Source organism: Schistocerca cancellata, chromosome 3 (assembly GCF_023864275.1).
Source record: "Schistocerca cancellata isolate TAMUIC-IGC-003103 chromosome 3, iqSchCanc2.1, whole genome shotgun sequence".
NCBI classification, from domain to species: Eukaryota; Metazoa; Arthropoda; class Insecta; order Orthoptera; family Acrididae; genus Schistocerca; species Schistocerca cancellata.
Window position 1 is genome coordinate 943,708,282 of NC_064628.1, and position 19,629 is coordinate 943,727,910.

The window sequence follows — 19,629 nt, forward strand, 5'->3', positions numbered from 1 at the left end:
TGTAATACGATGATCAAGACAGGCAGGTAATACAATGAGCTACACAGCTGTGTCCTGTACACATGTCTTAAAACATAGAAAATATTTATTATTGTGCCCGAATGGGTGTGTTCATCCATAATATGAGCTTTTTGTAGCAGTTAGCTACACCTTCCTACTACTTCTCTATATAGTCGCCGCTCCGATTTGAACATTTGTCGTAGCGGTGTACCAACTTATCAGTACCCTCGTCAGCCTCTGCTTCCTGCCAATTCTCTACGCTGGTTTACAGCTCGTTGTCTTCATAGCCAGCGGTTAATGTGGACAGAGTGAGTTACCGGCTCTATTGTGGGTGATCAAACACTTGCCATCGAAAACGCCGCAGGAGCATCCTCATTACGCCTACAGACTGCGGCCGAGGATTCTCATGCAGAAGTAAGCGCATGGCAGCTATGTTGTGTGGGTTGCATGACATCAGGCGAAATCTCACACCAGGGCCTCATACTTGGCGGGAGACACTATTGCTCTGAGCATCTCACTGCGTACTCAGAACTGGAGAGAGCGACGTGGCGCGATCGACAGGCATGTTAGTGTCACTGCCCAACGCATCTGTGCGACGCTTGGTCGGATCTTCACTATGGTTTCCACTTCGCACGCCATCGCACCTTACTTTCCGAATAGCCCTTGTGTAATTATTACATGACTAGACGAATGTATACAGTGGAAGATGACAGAGCATGACCAGTTACGAATGTTAAGAGTTTGGTAGAGTAAGAAATGGAACAGGTTGAAGACCTGCACTCCACGTTCCCGTCAAATTGCATCGTCTCATCTGCCTACATCAGCGCCAAATAGAGTGGAGGAGGGTTTGATTCCATAACTTGAGACTATGAGCAAACGTCCAGATTAAGTGTACTTCAGGTCAATGTTAAGTTTCGTCCTCATGATATTCCTGGGGTCACTATAATATCTGTTAAGCGGAAAGGTTTCCTTGTAGGAAATTCCGTAATCCTATCCGATGTTATTCCCCACTGAAAGTAAGACGACACTCGGCGCAGGTGGCACGGAACGGCAATAGAAGTGAGTAAGCGGGACCCTGGAAATAAGATTTCGCTGCACACTCGAACAAGAGAACAACGGAGTAATTACGCCGACTGCGGAGGGCTCGTAGGGCGGGTGCGCAGCCCGCGCCGGTCGCGTTATTAAGGTGGCATTCTTTAGCGTTTCCGCTTTAATTTCCTGCCGCGCGCGCGCAAAGGCGCGTGCTGAAGGCGCCCTCCTTAGTCGCTTACTGGGCCCTCCTGCCCCGCTCGGCCGCACCTGCCACCGCTTAATTAAAAACTCCTGCTGCCGGGCGCCACACACCTGCGGCCGCCTCTCGAGCCCAGCTAACGCGCCTTTCTTTTTTTTTTTTCACCGATAGGGAGACGTACTCTGAGCGTGGTCTCGATTGCGTCTCAGAGTACCTTGTACGCGGTGGACAAAATAAAACTGGCCCGGTAAGTGCGCCATCCATCTCGAGATAGACAAGTAGCGGACAATGTAAGGTGGGTTGCCTGTCTCAGGTTGCATGATGTACACCGACGAGCCAGAACATTACGACCACCTGCTAATAAATGCCGTGTGGTTAGGGCCTCCCGTCTGGGAGACCGTTCGCCTGGTGCAAGTCTTTCGAGTTGACGCCGCTTCGGCGACTTGCGTGTCGATGGCGATGAAATGATGATGATAACGAAAACACAACACCCAGTCCCTGAGCAAAGAAAATCTCCGACCCAGCCGGAGATCGAACCCGGGCCGTTAGGTATGACTTTCCGTCGCGCTCACAACTCAGCTACCTGGGACGCACAAGAGAACCAGCAGGAGTAATCCACTAAGTTACAGGCCCATATCATTAAAGTCGACATGCAACAGGATTTTGGAACGTATATTGTGTTCGAGCATAATGAATTACTCGAAGAAAACGGTCTATTGACACGGATTTAGAAAACATCGTTCTTGTGAAACGTAACTAGCTCTTTACTCGCACCAAGTGTTGAGTGCTATTCATAAAGGCTTTCAAATTGATTCCGTATTTCTGGATTTCCGGCAGGCTTTTGAGACTGTATCACACAAGCGGCTTGTAGTGAAATTGCGTGTTTATGGAATATCGTCTCAGTGATGTGACTGGATTCGTGATATCTTCTCAGAGAGGTCAAACTTCGGAGTAATTGACGGAAAGTCATCGAGTAAAACAGAAGTGATTTCAGGCGTTCCTCAAGGAAGTGGTATAGGCCCTTTCCTATTCCTTATCTATTCAAAAGATTTGGGAGATAATTTTGAGTAGCCGTCCTAGGTTTATCGACTACTAAAGTCATCATGAGATAAAAAAATTGCAAAACGATTTAGAAAAGACACCTGTATGGAATCGTCAGTTGACTGTAAATAACGAAAAGTGTGAGGTCATCGACATGAGTGCTAAAAGGAATCGTTAAACTTCTATTACACGATAAATCAGTCAATTCTAAATACCGTAAATTCAACTAAATATCTAATAATTGCAATCACGAACAACTTAAATTGGAAGGAACACGCAAAAAAATGTTGTGGGGAAGGCTAACCAAAGACTACGTTTCATTGGCAGGACACTTGAGAAAATGTAACAGATCTACTAAGGAGGCTGCCTACACTACGTTTGTCGGCCCTGTTCTAGAATACTGCTGCGAGATGTGGGATCCTTACCGGGTAGGACTGACGGAGTACACTGAAAAAGTTCAAAGAAGGGCAGCACGTTTTGTATTATAGCGGAATAGGTGAGAGAGTGTCACTGAAATTATACAGGATTTGGGATGGACAGCATTAAAACAAAGGCGTTTTTCGTTGCAGAGGAATCTTCTCTCGAACTTCCAATCACCAAATTTCTCCTCGTCAAATTTTGACGCCGATGTAAATAGGGAGAAACGATCACCGTGATAAACTAAGGGAAATGAGAGCTCTCACAGAAAGATGTAGGGACCACCTGCTAATAGCGTGTTGATCAACTATGCAAAACCAATCCACCTGCGATTCTACTTGCAATGGATTCTATAAGTCCTTGACAGGATTCCTGAGGTGTGTGGCACCAGAATGTCTACGCACAGGTCGAGCAATTCCCGCAAATTGCACGATGGTGGTTTACGAGCACGCAACTCGTGGCCGATGACTGTTCCAATAGGTATAGATCATTTGCTGTCCAAGATGTCAATGTAAGTTTGCTATAATGCTTCTCAAACCACTGCAGCACGATTTTGATCCTGCAAAACGGTCATTTAGCGTGCTGGAAGATGTCATCGCCAACGTGAAGCGATCCAGGTGGTCCGCAATAATGTTCACGTGGCTCACAGCTGTAATGATGCCTTCGATTACCATCAAAGATCCCTTGGAAGCCCAACCCAATGTACCCCAACCCTCGCCTGCATATGTGGCACGGCGCGTGTTTTATGCAGCCTGGATGGCGGCGTGTAAGGACCCAACTATTGACTTGGTGTGACAAGCAATGCCAGTTCTTCGAGAGATGACACGTTTCTATTAATACTCGGCGAAAACTCAGTGATGCTGTGCCCACTACAATTATAAGGACGATATCGTTGCGTCTGTACAGGAAAACGTAGGTGCCGTGTGATGTGGAAATCGATGTTCAACAATGGTCTTTGAACCGTATGCTCCGAAACACTTGTGGCCGCACCAGCGTCGTACTCTGTCGGCTGTCCTGGATTACACAGTGGGGGATCCTCCGACATCTTACGTCTTGTGATGACTCGTCGTCGTCCAATACCATACGGCCTACTCGTTGTTTCACCATCTTTCAAACACTTTCCGTGGATGCTGCCTAAAGTAGTAAGTCAACTGCTGACCAGCCTCACCGTTTCAGAGATTCTCGTTTCCAGCCGTAGCGTCACCTCAATGTGTCCTTCGTCGAAACCGCTTATATCAGCGTATGTCCGCATTTTTGGCCCGTATCTTCGCTATAAAGACTGCCCATTAATCTCTTTTCCTCTTACATTCTTTCCTTACTGCGTCATGTGCCCGCAACACCACCAGGAGGCATTCAATCTCGCGACTCGTCTGAGTATTTTCTGGGCCAGTTTTACTTTGACCACCGTGTACTAAATATTTACACACGGTCATCTGGCTTTCAAACTTGGACCTCGCTACGGTCCCTAAAGGGCAGGAATCTCAAGTGCATTCAGTTCCTGCTGAGCTGGGATCTGCCTGGTAAGTTGCTGTCATGACCTTGACCTAGGCTTTAGCCCTCAATTCCTACTGGCAGGCACGATTAACCGCAGACCTGTGCTTCATCGATCTTGTGATTACGAGGTGCATTCAAGTTCTAAGGCCTCCGATTTTTTTTCTAATTAACTACTTACCCGAAATCGATGAAACTGGCGTTACTTCTCGACGTAATCGCCCTGCAGACGTACACATTTTTCACAACGATGACGCCATGATTCCATGGCAGCGGCGAAGGCTTCTTTAGGAGTCTGTTTTGACCACTGGAAAGTCGCTGAGGCAATAGCAGCACGGCTGGTGAATGTGCGGCCACGGAGAGTGTCTTTCATTGTTGGAAAAAGCCAAAAGTACTAGGAGCCAGGTCAGGTGAGTAGGGAGCATGAGGAATCACTTCAAAGTTGTTATCACGAAGAAACTGTTGCGTAACGTTAGCTCGATGTGCAGGTGCGTTGTCTTGGTGAAACAGCACACGCGCAGCCCTTCCCGGACGTTTTTGTTGCAGTGCAGGAAGGAATTTGTTCTTCAAAACATTTTCGTAGGATGCACCTGTTACCGTAGTGCCCTTTGGAACGCAATGGGTAAAGATTACGCCCTCGCTGTCCCAGAATATGGGCACCATCATTTTTTCAGCACTGGCGGTTACCCGAAATTTTTTTGGTGGCGGTGAATCTGTGTGCTTCCATTGAGCTGACTGGCGATTTGTTTCTGGATTGAAAAATGGCATCTACGTCTCATCCATTGTCACAACCGACGAAAATACAGTCCCATTCATGCTGTCGTTGCGCGTCAACATTGCTTGGCAACATGCCACACGGGCAGCCATGTGGTCGTCCGTCAGCATTCGTGGCACCCACCTGGGTGACACTTTTCGCATTTTCAGGTCGTCATGCAGGATTGTGTGCACAGAACCCACAGAAATGCCAACTCTGGAGGCGATCTGTTCAACATTCATTCGGCGATCCTCTGAAACAATTCTCCCCACTTTCTCGATCATGTCGTCAGACCGGCTTGTGCGAGCCCGAGGTTGTTTCGGTTTGTTGTCACATGATGTTATGCCTTCATTAAACTGTCGCACCCACGAACGCACTTTCGACACATCCGTAACTCCATCACCACATGTCTCCTTCAACCGTCGATGAATTTCAATTGGTTTCACACCACGCAAATTCAGAAAACGAATGATTGTACGCTGTTCAAGTAAGGTAAACGTCGCCATTTTAAGTATTTAAAACAGTTCTCATTCTCGCCGCTGGGGGTAAAATTCAATCTGCCGTACGGTGCTGCCATCTGTGGGACGTATTGACAATGAACGCGGCCATATTTTAAAACAATGCGCATGTTTCTATCTCTTTCCAGTCCAGAGAAAAAAAATCGGAGGCCTTAGAACTTGAATGCACCTCGTACTTTGATGTGGCCCGCCACGAATTCCTCACCTGTGCCAGCCTCTGCATCTGAGAGGAGCACTTCCACCCTACGTCCTTCATTATTTGTTTCATATATTTCAACCTCAGATCTTCCCCCACAGTTTTCACCTTGTACAAGTCTTTCAAGTACCATGCAAATTATTCCTTGATGTCTTGACATATGAGTTATCATCTTGTCCCTTTTTCTTGTCAACGTTTTCCACAAGTGGCTCCGCTGTTCATTTCTGCGGGGAATGTAATTTCGTATATAATCGGTCCTCCTAATTTTGGGCGTCCGTCTGTAGCACCACATCTTAGTCTCTTCGATTCCGGTTTCCCTGCAATCCATGATTCATTTACGTACTACGCTGTGTTCCAAAGAGAAAGTGTCACAAATTTCTTCCTCAAAGTAAGACCAACGGTTGATACCAATAAACTCCTTTAGGCCACAAATGCCCTCTATGCCTGTGCTAGCTTGATTTCTACCTTCCTCCTTGCTTCATCTGTCACGAGTTATTTTGCTTACACAGTAACGGAATTGCTTCTCTCCTCTACTTCGTGGTCCCCATTTCCGATGTTAAGTTCACAAGTAACCTCATATCTGCAACTCCTCTTTAAATTCGTCGTTCTTCGGTTTACTCTCATTCCATACTGTATGCTCATGGGACTGTCCACTCCCTTCGCTAGCTCATGTAGTCCTTTTAACTTTCACTGTGGATAGCTGGCCGATAGCTTTGATGTCGGTAGAAAGCAACAGAGTTCGCTACACGCTGTTCACGACGGCGTGCTACATGTGGATTACACACTCTGAGAGAGCAACGATGACAAGGAAACAGTCAAAGTTCTTTTCAAAGTAACCATTACACATTCGCCTTAATACCTTTGGGGGATTAGTCGAAACCCCAAATTCCATGCCTGCACTGGAAACTCAACTCTTTTCTAGCCAAAGAAAAGTCACATGGTCTAGCCTCCTCGGTCGGTTGGTAATGCGAAGACCAAGAGTGAACGAAGAGGGAAGATGCTGACTTCAGAGGATCCACCCATTTACTAGACCACTGAGAGAACAACGATGAACAAGGAAACAGTCAAAGTTCTTTTCAAAGTAACCACTACACATTCGCCTTAATACCTTTGGGGGGTTATTCGAAACCCCAAATTCCATGCCTGCACTGGAAACTGAACTCTTTTCCTGCCAAAGAAAAGTCGCTTGCTGTAACCGCCTCGCTCCGTTGGTGATGCGAAGACTTAGACTGAGCGAAGAGGGAAGGTGCTGACTTCAGAGGATCCACCCATGTGCCAGACCGCGCCACAGAACGTCCAGAAACGAGACGCCAAACAGTGCCATTGCATCAGAAGTTCTGACAATTGGAAGAAACAGTGTTGGGAGATGGGAGTAACTAGCTGTTGTATTCAGCAAGGGTGCTGAATTCTTCTCGAGAAGTGGTCTCCAGTCCTGTTCACCAGTTATAAGAAGACGCCTGTCTGGGGTCTTCGGCTATTTGTTTTCCTTCTATCGGAAGTTCCGCCAGGTCAAAATGTTGTCTTAAAATTTCGCTGTGTCAGGTGATGAGTACCACCAGCACCAAGACCCACTGATAATCTTTCCCTAAATAATTATATCAGGAGCTGTCTACATCTCCACATACACAAATAGGTGAAAATCAGTGTACTGTGCATGGCAGGAGGTGTACACCACTGCCTTTGTGTCAGATGTCGATGTGTGTCCCAGTTGCGATCGCGTACGCTGCGCGGGCAGAATAACATCGCCCTCACCCTGTGGTAAGTCCCAACTTGACTTCACCGACCGTACGGGAGCGATGCTCACGGGTCCGCCGTCTTCTAGAAACCCTGTAAGCAGGTTTTCGTGGGTTGAGCGCGTCTGGGTTCAAGCATATGCCAGCTGAGGATTTCCGGTACTGCGGTGACGGAATCCCATCGGCTGTTATCATTTTCCCGGTCCCCAACCACTGAACTGAAAGCTACCTCCTGCTTTAGGTACGATTGATGTTCTGTGCTCATTCCATTTCGACTTCTCAATGTCTTCACCCAGATACGAATTAACGAATTCTTATTGCGATTTATCGACAATGTAGTCATTCCATTCGTATTCACATGTTTTCATTGATGGGGATGATTCTTTCATTCCACTCCTCTGAGGATTCTCAGAGTCGTGAAGTCTTACGACAATCATGTCACAAGTAAAGAACGTTTTGATATGACGAACTACGTAGTTGTTCCCCGCACCCCGAAACCGTGTCATAGGCCTTCTTAATCTCTGGCACCAGTATGGCGCCAGCAACTAACCGCCCTGTCGATGTTTACAGACAGATTCCGATGTCTACAGAAATATGACGAATGAAGGTTTAGTTCGAAAGCGGTGCATCATGCTCAGTGGTGAACAAGAGTGTATCCATGAATAAGAACGTTTTGACGGGTTTAATGTTCTGACTGACGAACTCCAATCAAGAATCGGGGAAAAAAATTTAGCAAGGCAGATGTTTCACTATTGATGTGTTTTGTAGAAACTTAACAGTGATTTTATCAAGATGCTGGCGGTGATTTGGGAGATAGAAATTTGCATGCCTCCTCGATTCCGCGGCTTTTGACACAAGGACACAAAAAAAGCAACAAATGGTAGCTGCACTAACGTTTTTGACCCGATGCTACTGGTGACGGAACCAGGGCTTCACACCGAAGTGCAAAGACAAAACGCCGATCAATGCTATGCATCTTTCAGGAATTCCAACAAAAACAAAAACAAAAAAAAGTCGAACACATTTTGAGCACTAAAAATGTTTTGGCTGCAGTGTTTTGGGATCATAAGTGCGTCCTACTTGTCGACTTTTTGCCTATAGGAGAGACCATAGGGGCAGTGGCCCTGTGTGGGTTGCCTCGCCGACTGCGCCGCGTAGCGTGGTCTGCTCTCCAGCGGTTTCTTGCCACTTCACTATGACCCTCGCCCGCATTTTGCTGCGTTGACAAAACATTTAGCTCCGCAGACTAAGTGGGAAGTTTCTGAAACTTCGCCTCACATCCCGGGTTTGTCTCGAGTGGATACCATGTCTTTTCCAAACTTTAAGTTCTTTTGAAGGAAAAATTTGCATCTACTAATCTAATAATCTACTAATCTACAATTTATAGTTTAAATACCTCTCAGAGGCTCCATCGAACAATCTGTAAGTCATTTCTCTAACAGTTTCACTCACTAAAAGCGCGCGGAAAGACCAGTACTTGAATCCTTTCGTGCGAGCTCTTATTTCTCTTATTCTGTTACGGTGATGACATCTCATTACGCAGATGGCCGCCAACAGAATGGAGGAGAAAGTTGGAGATTGAAATTTCATAAGAAGATAGTGCCGCAGCTAAAAACGCCTTTGTTATAACCATCAGCATCGGAATTTGCACTCGTATCCCTGGCCCTCTCTTCCCTGTTTCACGATGATACAACGAACCGAAAGAAAACGGTGACTGGTCCAAGAACTTAGCGCAGCTGAGTGTATATTAGCCGAGAGCAACGACAGACGTTTAAATCTGAGCGGTGTCCACATAGAAAGTAGTTAAGATACCAAAAAAATCTATAAAATATGTTCTTTCTCATTTCCTTGAATACAAATGTTTGGGAAAAGAGTTCAAAAGAAAATAAGCATTTCCATGCTGCAGATTAAGGTTTTTATTTATTTAAGTTGTGCAAGTAGACGCGTTTCGCCTTAGTTACACGGAATCTTCAGTGAGTCTCTCGAAATATTACACGAATATTTCGTTTGCACATATAAGTTACTGTTTGCACATGTGGTGTATAGCGTTAAAAGAGTTCACTGAAATTTTTATGTTAATATAAAAAAATCGGCGTCTTAATTCATCATTTGTAATTCAAATAGTTTTCTCTCATGTGCAGACTGCTTGAAAGTTTGCTGTTTTCCTTGTGGTCACTGTATTCGAAATACAACGTTGTATAGCTGCTATTTTCAGTCTCTAGAGTGTCGTTAATTTCTGTTAAGTGTTGCCAACTTTCTCAGCTTCTGCTTTCAAATGGTTCAAATGGCTCTCAGCTCTATGGGACTTAACTTCTGAGGTCATCAGTCCCCTAGAACTTAGAACTACTTAAACCTAACTAACCTAAGGACATCGCACACACCCATGCCCGAGGCAGGATTCGAACCTACGACCGTAGCGGTCGCGCGGTTCCAGACTGAAGCGGCTAGAACCACTCGGCCACTCCGGCCGGCTTCTGCTTTCAACTTTTTTCCTTTGGCTACATGTGTGCTAATGTATTTCTCTCTCTCTCTCTCTCTCTCTCTCTCTGTGTGTGTGTATGTGTGTGTGTGTGTATGTGTGTGTGTGTGTGTGTGTGTGTGTGTATATGTGCGTGTCCCTTTTCTATTTTCTACTGTATTGCTTTATTTATTTTGGAACTTTTTTATCTTTTAACTGTTATTATCATTTCTTTTTGTTTTTCATTTTTCGTTTATATACTTAGGAGAGAATTGGGATTTGTGAACATCTATTGGGAATACTGTCTGTTAAATAATCAATCAGTATAAACAGTGAGTGGTTAATCATATTCACTAGATCATTCAGTAGTATCTTTTTTTTCAGTCTCTACTTTGTATACATGATAATTCGCTTGTGTCTTTCAATATTTATTTTAAGTCTTTTCACGTTGAATGACTTTTCCTTGTCACATAATTCCGTGGTCTGATATGTTCTTTGTACCGGGTGTCAAATGTTCTGCTGGTTTCCTACATAGCTTCCATCAGATGTGCTGCGTTGCAGTTGGCATATTCATGCTTCCAGGTAGATGTCTTTGCCTTTTGTTATTTTTGGAATGTACTTTTGGATTCAACTCTCTGTTTTGAATGCAATGTTTACGCCTTTTCTTTTGAAACTGTTACTTATTTTACTCGTACGTTTGTGCTTCTAGGTCTTTAGGTACCATCTTGAATGATCTTTCTTGTTCTCATGTATTCTTTGTGTCGTTGTTCTATTGTTTTGTGTGCTTGTTCGTGTGATGTTTCGTTGTGCTGTTGTTTTTGTCTGTGTATGTGTATAGTACACTGAAGAGCCAGCCGCGCGGGATTAGCCGTGCGGTCTAAGGCGCTGCAGTCATGGACTGTGCGGTTGGTACCGGCGGAGGTTCGAGTCCTCCCTCGGGCATGGGTGTGTGTCTTTGTCCTTAGGATAATTTAGGTTAAGTAGTGTGTAAGCTTAGGGACTGATGACCTTAGGAGTTAAGTCCCATAAGATTTCACACACATTTGAACACCCGAAAAGCCAAAGAGACTCTTACATCTGCCCAATATCGTGTAGGGCCACGCGAGCACGCATACGTGTCACAACATGACGTGGCATGAATGTCTGAAGCAGTTCTGGAGGGAAATGACAACATGAATTCTGCGGGGCTGTCCGTAAATCCGTAGGAGTACGAGTGGGTGGAGATCTCTTCTGAACAGCATGTTTCAAGGCATCACAGATGTGCTCAGTAATATTCATATCTGGGGAGTTTGGTGGCCAGCGAAAGTGCTTAAACTCAGGAGAGTGGAGCCATTCTATAACAATTCTTCACGTGGGGGGTGTCGCATTGTCCAACTGGAGCTACCCATGTCCGTCGGAATGCACAATGGACGTTAACGGATGCAGGTGATCAAAGAGGTTCAGATGACTCTGAGTACTATGGGACTTAACATCTGTGGTCATCAGTCCCCTAGAACTTAGAACTACTTAAACCTAACTAACCTAAGGACATCACACACATCCATGCCCGAGGCAGGATTCGAACCTGCGACCGTAGCGGTCACGCGGTTCCACACTAAAGCTCCTAGAACCGCACGGCCACACCGGCCGGCTGATCAAAGAGGAAGCTTACGTACCTGTCACCTGTCAGAGTCGTATCTAGACATATCAGGGGTCGCACATCACTCAAACTGCACACATCCCACACCATTACAGAGCCTTCACCAGCTTGAACAGTCCTTTGCTGACATGCAGGGATCATGGATTCATGAGGTTGTCTCAATACCCGTACATGTCCATCAGCTCTATACAACTTGAAACGAGACTTGTCCGACCAGACATCATGTTTCCAGATATCAACAGTGCAATGTCGGTGATGACGGGCCCAGGCGAGGCGTAAGGCTTTCTGTCGTCCTGGCGTCAAGGTACATAATAAGGCCATCGGCTCCGAAAATCCATATCGATGATGTTTCGTTGAACGGTTCGCACGCTGACACTTTTTGATGGCCCAGCATTGAAATGTGTAGCAATTTGCGGAATGGCTGCACTTCTGTCACGTTGAACGATTCTCTCCGGCATTGGTCTCGTTCTTGCAAGATGTTTTTCCAGCCACAGCGATGTCGGAGATTTGATGTTTCACTGAATTCCTGATATTCACGGTACATTGGTGAAATGGTCGTGGGGGAAAATCCTCACGTCATCGGTACCTCGGAGATGCTGCGTCCCATTGCTTGTGCGCCGACTATAACACCACGTTCAAACTCACTTAAATCTTGACAACCTGATATTATAGCAGCAGTACCCGATCGAACAACACTTGTCTTATAAGGCGTTGCCACCCGCAGCACCACATTCTGCTTGTTTACATATCTTTGTATCTTTGTATTTGAATACGCATGCCTATACCAGTTTCTTTGGTGATTGAGTGTATATTAACTTTATTTGTCGTTTCATTTTGTGACTATATTGCTATTGAAGCCATTATTTGTTGCTATTTGCGTAATGATATATAGTTCTTTCTGGTAGTTTTCTGTGCTAAGTGATACTGTGTTGAGATTACGAAGCATGTACCTCAGTGCTGGTTTCTACTGTGAGTGTGGATGATTGAAAGTCTGATGTACGATTGAATCAGTTGTTGTTGACTTACAGCAAATTTCAAAGCTATGATGAATTTTTCCTTTCTTAATGATTATGACGAAGATGTTTATTTGGTTGTTCATTTTCCATTGCGAATCTAAGCTTTTTGTTTACTGTGTTTATATCTTTACTTTTAGTTGAGTCCCATAGTGCTCAGAGCCATCTTTACTTTTAGAACGACCTCTTGCAACCATCATGTCGCAGACACATCTTATTCAACGGTTTAGAATGACCACCCTCGATTCAGCATAGATAGTTATCCCTTAACGTACCTGTGGATCTTGCATTTGCGATTGGAGGTAGTCCTTTTCTTTATGCGTCTCGTTCTCACTTGTTCTACCTTTTCACTTAGTTTCTTGGTTCCCTCCTAATGCTACATAAGGGATCTGTTGTGCTGTGTGTTACAGGATGCCATAGCCGGCCCTCAGGGACCAAAGGGTGACAAAGGGGACGCTGGAGCTCCAGGAGCACAGGGACCGCCTGGACTCAAAGGTGAGTAGCGAGTAGCGCGTAGCGAGTAGGCACTGCAGTCGCTCCAGTCTGCGAGTCGCGTACCTAGGACGTTGCCGACGTGTTATTTACTGTCTGCTGAAGGTATTCATTTATTAACTATATTGAGGCCCATCATTTCAGTCGGCTTCCTGCTGCTGATATCGACTTGGACATTGGTTGCTGGTACCGGCAGTGGCGACAGTTTTGGGGCAGTTCCCGGATACAGGTCTTGATGGGACACATAGTCTAGCACGTTATGTCATTTTCTTTGTCGGCCGCAGTTGACAGAAGGCTTAGGAACGTGGTTACGACTACCATGGTAGATATATAATTTGATTACCAATCAAAAATAATGATAGAGTATTAGAATACATAGACTCAGAAGTCCAGAAGTAATAATGAAGGGAAAGCTATGTTCAAATAACTTATTGAACTGGAACCGAGTTACGTTATCGAAAACTGCTGATATTTCGACAGCAACACTTCTCGACTTTTTCAACCCAAAACTGCTGCAAGCAAGTGCTGTACGAGCGAATTTTGAGCCTCGGCTTTCGCAGAAACGTAGTAAAGATAACAAACACACACACACACACACACACACACACACACACACACACACACACACACACACACACATACACATTGTAGACAATATTGCCGTACAGTGTGTGTGGAGTGTGTGTGTCTGTCTGTGTGTGTGTGTGTGTGTGTGTGTGTGTGTGTGTGTGTGTGTGTACTCCTTGTCTTTACCGAGTTTCTGTGAAATCCGAGTTTTTTCATTTGCTTGCACAACACTTACTTCCTGCAGTTTTGGCTTGAAAATGGCAGTGTGTGCTCCTGTCGAAATAACGGCGTTTGTCAATGACGTCACCCGGCTGGATTCCTGTAAGTTATTGTAACATTGAATACGGAGGAAGAAACTAAGATCTCACAACGTAAAACTAATATGGACGCAGCACACAGATACAGTGTGTATGAAGGCTCTTCCCTCTTTACTTGAAAGAGAAATGTACACAAACACTTGTACTGTCAATTATTGATTACTGAAATATTATCGTGAGACGTAGTTTAGAGGAAAACTAACGTCGGTTTGTGCCCTTGATGAATACATCCGAAAGTGGTGAATTTTCACTCTTTTATCATATTTCAATGTCTTGTGCACTCCTTAATCGGCTATGTGCATGAAAGAATAGCAATTTCCACACACACACTGTGTCCATTACCAACTTATTAATGTAAAGAGTCTCCTACCTTTCACATCAGCCTTAAAAATGGTTCAAATTACTCTGAGCACTATGCGACTTATCTTCTGAGGTCATCAGTCGCCTAGAACTTAGAACTAATTAAACCTAACTAACCTAAGGACATCACACACAGCCATGCCCGAGGCAGGATTCGAACCTGCGACCGTAGCGGTCACGCGGTTCCAGACTGAAGCGCCTAGAACCGCACGGCCACACCGGCCGGCTCAGCCTTAACAACTTTGTGTGATCATTACAGCAGAAACATTCGTTAACACCAGAGAAAAATTCTTTCTGTCCCACTCCGTCTCTACCCACCACCTCTGTATCTTTTTGAGTAACAAAACCTGACCTGTAATCACCTCAGTAACTATACCAAATAAATGAACAGCCTCGAAAATCGGTTAATGGCATATCTCGTAAAAGAGTAGTGACATCTGTATTTGATATGTACACACCCCTTACCTAACTGAAGTTAAATGTGCATCTTTCCCCAGACCCTCACCATGTTCCACACTTCTATCTACCTGATTTTCTCTCCCTCAACACACGCTATGCCACAAAATCTGGCTGTTATATACTCATAAATACGTTTAGTATTCTCTATGCTTGATGGTTATCATTATTATCAACGGTAGTAGAAGTCCAGTCGTTAATATAATTTCTATTACTGCTGTTGTTGCAAACTGCTTGAGATAAGTAATCCTAATCTAAAAATGTTGTGAAAAGCTGATCCGATTTAGGAGATGACCGGATGGCCTTAATCTGTTCATGTTAAATAAACTAATTAAATTAATTAAAATTAATTTAGTAGTGTAAGGATGGAACGACGCACTGACAGAACGTTCTAACAATAATAAAATAATTAAACTGGACACAATTACCAAATATGATTCGTGAAAATTTAACAAATAAGGTATCTAAAGGAAAATTTATGAGAGAATTGTATCACTCATTTGAAATAAAAGCTGGAGGAAGATAAGGGGACGGCTCATCACAATGTTTTAAAAAGTTCTAAGGATCTGGTATTTGGAGCTAAAAATCACAAAACTGAGCTAGTTCTGGGAAGGAAATCAAATGGAATTAAGATTACCTCCGCGCGACCGCTGCGGTCGCAGGTTCGAATCCTGCCTCGGGCATGGATGTGTGTGATGTCCTTAGGTTAGTTAGGTTTAAGTAGTTCTAAGTTCTAGGGGACTGATGACCATAGAAGTTAAGTCCCATAGTGCTCAGAGCCATTTTTAAGATTAACTACCTGGCTTTTGATGACAATTTTGTAACACCTCAAAGAAATCTGATAGAATAAGTAACTCAAATAAACCTTATGGAAATAACAGCGATCAGAATTGTTGGCAGAATTTTAAATGAAAAAAAAAAAAAACGTTCGTGAGAAATTGCCAGAAGTCTGTGTTCTGTGCCCACAGATACCACCTCATCGAATTCACTGTTGATGTTCAAATGACCATATCATATTAATATATCATACCAGACCTTGGGAAATGATAAAATACACCCGTTAAGCACTTGGACTGTATAGAAGCCCCGACTACTGTGCGTAACAGTTTCTGATATGAAATAAGTGAAACTGTCAGGCAGCGTCGTCTGACTTATGGTTAGATATTTCGGACAGTCAATACACTAACGGGAAAAAATAGCAACATCAAATAATAATTAATGTAAAGTAATGAAATTTCGGGAAAACATTCGCTTAGGTAACATATATAACTGATTAACTTTCCAAGATCATAGGTTAACGTAAGGGCGAGATAAGCCATTGCAAATGTGGATTGCTGGTGCATTAATAAGCACTGTAACCGCCAGAACGTTCAATGCAAGCATGCAAACTTGCAAGTTGTGCATTAACGCATGTTAGTTTTGGTATGGATTTCCAAACCTGTCGCACTTCGTCGGCTAATACAGAAGCTGATTACATTGGAACTGGCGTCCGATGATGTCCCACACGGGCTTGATTGGAGACAGATTTGTTGATCGTGAAGTCCAAGGCGACGTGTCGACTCTCTGCAGAGCGGTATCTGGACGAGCGTTATCCTGTTGGGACGCGCTGCCTGGAGTGCTGTTCATGAGTGGCAGCACAGCAGGTCGAATCACCAGACTGCAGTCAGGGTGTGTAGGATATCCGTAAGAGCGTCTCTGGTGTCATGTAAAATGGAACCCCAAACCACAACTCCAGGTGTAGGTCCAGTGTGTGCAGCACGCAGGTGGTTTGGCTCCAGGCCCTCAACTGTCCTCCTCCTAACCGAGACACGGCCATCAGTGGCACCGAGACGGAAGCAGCCTTCACTGGAAAACAAAACAGACCCCCACCCTGCCCTCCTGTGAGCTCCCGCGTGACATCACTGAAGTCGGAAATGGCGGTGGAATGCACGCTACCTGTAGCTGCCCTTGATGTAACCGATCTGCAACAGTAACGCCAGTGTGGTGTTAACTGCTGTGCAAGTTGCTGCTGTTGGTGCGTACGATGCGCCGGGCCCATCCGTCGAACACGATGGTCTTCGCTCTCACAAGGGAACCTCCCCATCGCACCCCCCTCAGATTTAGTTATAATTTGGCACAGTGGATAGGCCTTGAAAAACTGTACACAGATCAGTCGAGAAAACAGAAAGAAGTTGTGTGGAACTACGAAAAAATAAGCAAAATATACAAACTGAGTAGTCCATGGGCAACATATGCAACATCAAGGCATATCTGGGCACAGAAGCGCCGTGGTCCCGTGGTTAGCGTGAGCAGCTGCGGAGTGAAAGGTCCTTGGTTCAAGTCTACCTTTGAGCGAAGAGTTTACTTACTTTGTTTTTGCAAGTTATGATCTGTCCGTTCGTTCATTGCCGTCTCTATTCACTGTAATAAGTTTAGGGCCTGTGTTTTGCGACCGCACCGCAAAACCGGGCGATTAGTAGACGAAAGGACGTGCCTATCCAATGGGAACCGAAAACATTTTATCCAGGAAAACACGTCTGATATATTCTATACAACGGTGGCGACGGCATGTCGACCCACCCAACTTGCACACTTGGCGAATGGGTAAAAACATTCTTCTACCTTGCCCGATTTAGGTTTTCTTGTGGATGTGATAATCACTCCCAAAAAAGTGATAAAAAAATAAGAGTGTGTCACATAAACTGCAACAAATGAATGCAACAGTTTCACAGTCGCACAGTTTTCTCTGTGCTCTGTCAAAACATTTGTTTTTAACTTTTTCAAATTTTTCCCTGTGTAGACCGTCAAATCCTGCATATGTCCAAGCAAATCTGAACACGGCCTGGAATTTTGGAGAGCGAAATTGATTATATGTGAGTGCCTGAACTCTGATAATTGTCTGAAAATAAAAATTAAAACTTTTTACTGGAGGGAAGACTTGACCCAAGGCCCTCTTGTTCCGCAGCTGCTTACGCTAACCACGGGACCAAGGCGCTCCTGAGTTCGTACTAACCTTGATGTTGCTTATCCTTCGCATGGACTACTCAGTTTGTATATTTTGCTTATTTTTTCATAGTTCCATACAACTTCTTTCTGTTTTCTCGATTGATCTGTGTTCAGTTTTTCAAGGCCTATCCACTGTGCCAACTTATAACTAAATGTGATGGGGGTGCGATGGAAAGGTTCCCTTGTCAGTAGCGCCACGTTTCCGTCCAGAGCCTAGTCACATTGTTGCCAGGGTACATTGTCACGAATTAAGGCATTCTTGACTAACATCGACTCACTACATCCAATCTCAAACGTAGCTAATGCTCACGACCGTTATAGCGTGTATTTAAAGCAAACCTGGTTAATACTAGCACCACTTTTCTGTGATTATCGCGAAATTTGTGTAGACATGAACTTTTAGATGTAGACACACGCCTCCTAACTTTCGTTTATGTTGCACATCTCCTTCTTGTGGTGTACTTAAATGCAGGAGGATCTGCAGCGAATTGACGCATGGTGAAGGGAATGGCAGTTTAATCTCAATGTAGACAAGTGTAATGTGCTGCGAATACATAGAAAGAAAGATCCCTTATCATTTAGCTACAATATAGCAGGTCAGCAACTGGAAACATAATTCCATAAATTATCTGGGAGTACGCATTAGGAGTGATTTAAAATGGAATGATCATATAAAGTTGATCGTCGGTAAAGCAGATGCCAGACTGAGATTCATTGGAAGAATCCTAAGGAAATGCAATCCGAAATCAAAGGAAGTGGGTTACAGTACGCTTGTTCGCCCACTGCTTGAATACTGCTCAACAGTGTGGGATCCGTACCATATAGGATTGATAGAAGAGATAGAGAAGATCCAACGAAGAGCAGCGCGCTTCGTTACAGGATCATTTAGTAATCGCGAAAGCGTTACGGAGATGATAGATAAACTCCAGTGGAAGACTCTGCACGAGAGAAGCTCAGTCGCTCGTTACGGGCTTTTGTTGAAGTTTCGAGAACATACCTTCACCGAGGAATCAAACAGTATATTGCTCCCTCTTACGTATATCTCGCGAAGAGACCGTGAGGATAAAATCAGAGAGATTAGAGCCCACACAGAGGGATACCGACAATCCTTCTTTCCACGAACAATACGAGACTGGAATAGAAGGGAGAACCGATAGAGGTACTCAAAGTACCCTCCGGCACACACCGTCAAGTGGCTTGCGGAGTATGGATGTAGATGTATATTATTTCTGTCCGTGAATATTGGGTCATCTAACAGTTACTAGGCGAGTGAATTAGATCTGCTAACATTATTGTTATTCCTGAAAAACCAAAAACATGAGAGAACTTCATGAATGCGGCTTTCTTTAACAAGTTGTACGTTGACTAATTAATTACAAAGGGTCGTCACGAGCATTAGACTGGGCAAGGCTGTGGCGCGGTAGCGGTGGCACCAACAGCTGAGGCGTGAGCCCTTCTTGTAACTGAGCATGCGGCTGGCTGTAGTGGCTTGAAGATGATAAAAGGGGAGGAATGACATCGCAGTCAATAAATAACAGTTATTCTCTTCAGGTGCAAAAAGATTCCAAGTGGATAAAGACTAACAGAAAGAAAGAATTAGAGCGATTCCAGCAGTTAATAGGCTGATTTAAAATGCCATAACAAGAGAATATAAATAAAAAATCACTTAAACCAGTTAACTGAATAAAAATAATAATAAAAGTCATTTCAATAAAAATAAAAGATATCAAACCACATAACGAGATTCAAACCCACAGCCCTCTCAGTGGGAGGAACGCATGATAACTGTTACACTACGTCAAAAGACAGATTACCATTACTGTTCTTAAACATGTACGCCATCACACTAAATTTCGAAAATTTTTTCGTCGGTTACTCGCAAATGGGGGCCCGCCAGGGAGAGTGACTGCAGGGTGTGATGCCTTGGAGCTTAACCCACATTTCCGTATGAATAGTTTCAA

The 19,629-nt window shown here is 44.4% G+C and overlaps 1 protein-coding gene across 1 annotated transcript in view; it reads left to right on the forward strand.

Annotated features, from left to right (window-relative positions):
* The window catches only part of LOC126176670 (collagen alpha-1(I) chain-like), a gene marked incomplete at its 3' end in the record, with an annotated part of 308,515 nt that overhangs the window by 184,937 nt on the left and 103,949 nt on the right, over positions 1-19,629 (forward strand). Inside the window, exon 5 of the mRNA XM_049923829.1 lies at positions 12,902-12,986. Within this exon, the coding sequence (XP_049779786.1) occupies positions 12,902-12,986 (85 nt within the window). The remainder of the gene's footprint in view (positions 1-12,901; positions 12,987-19,629) is intronic.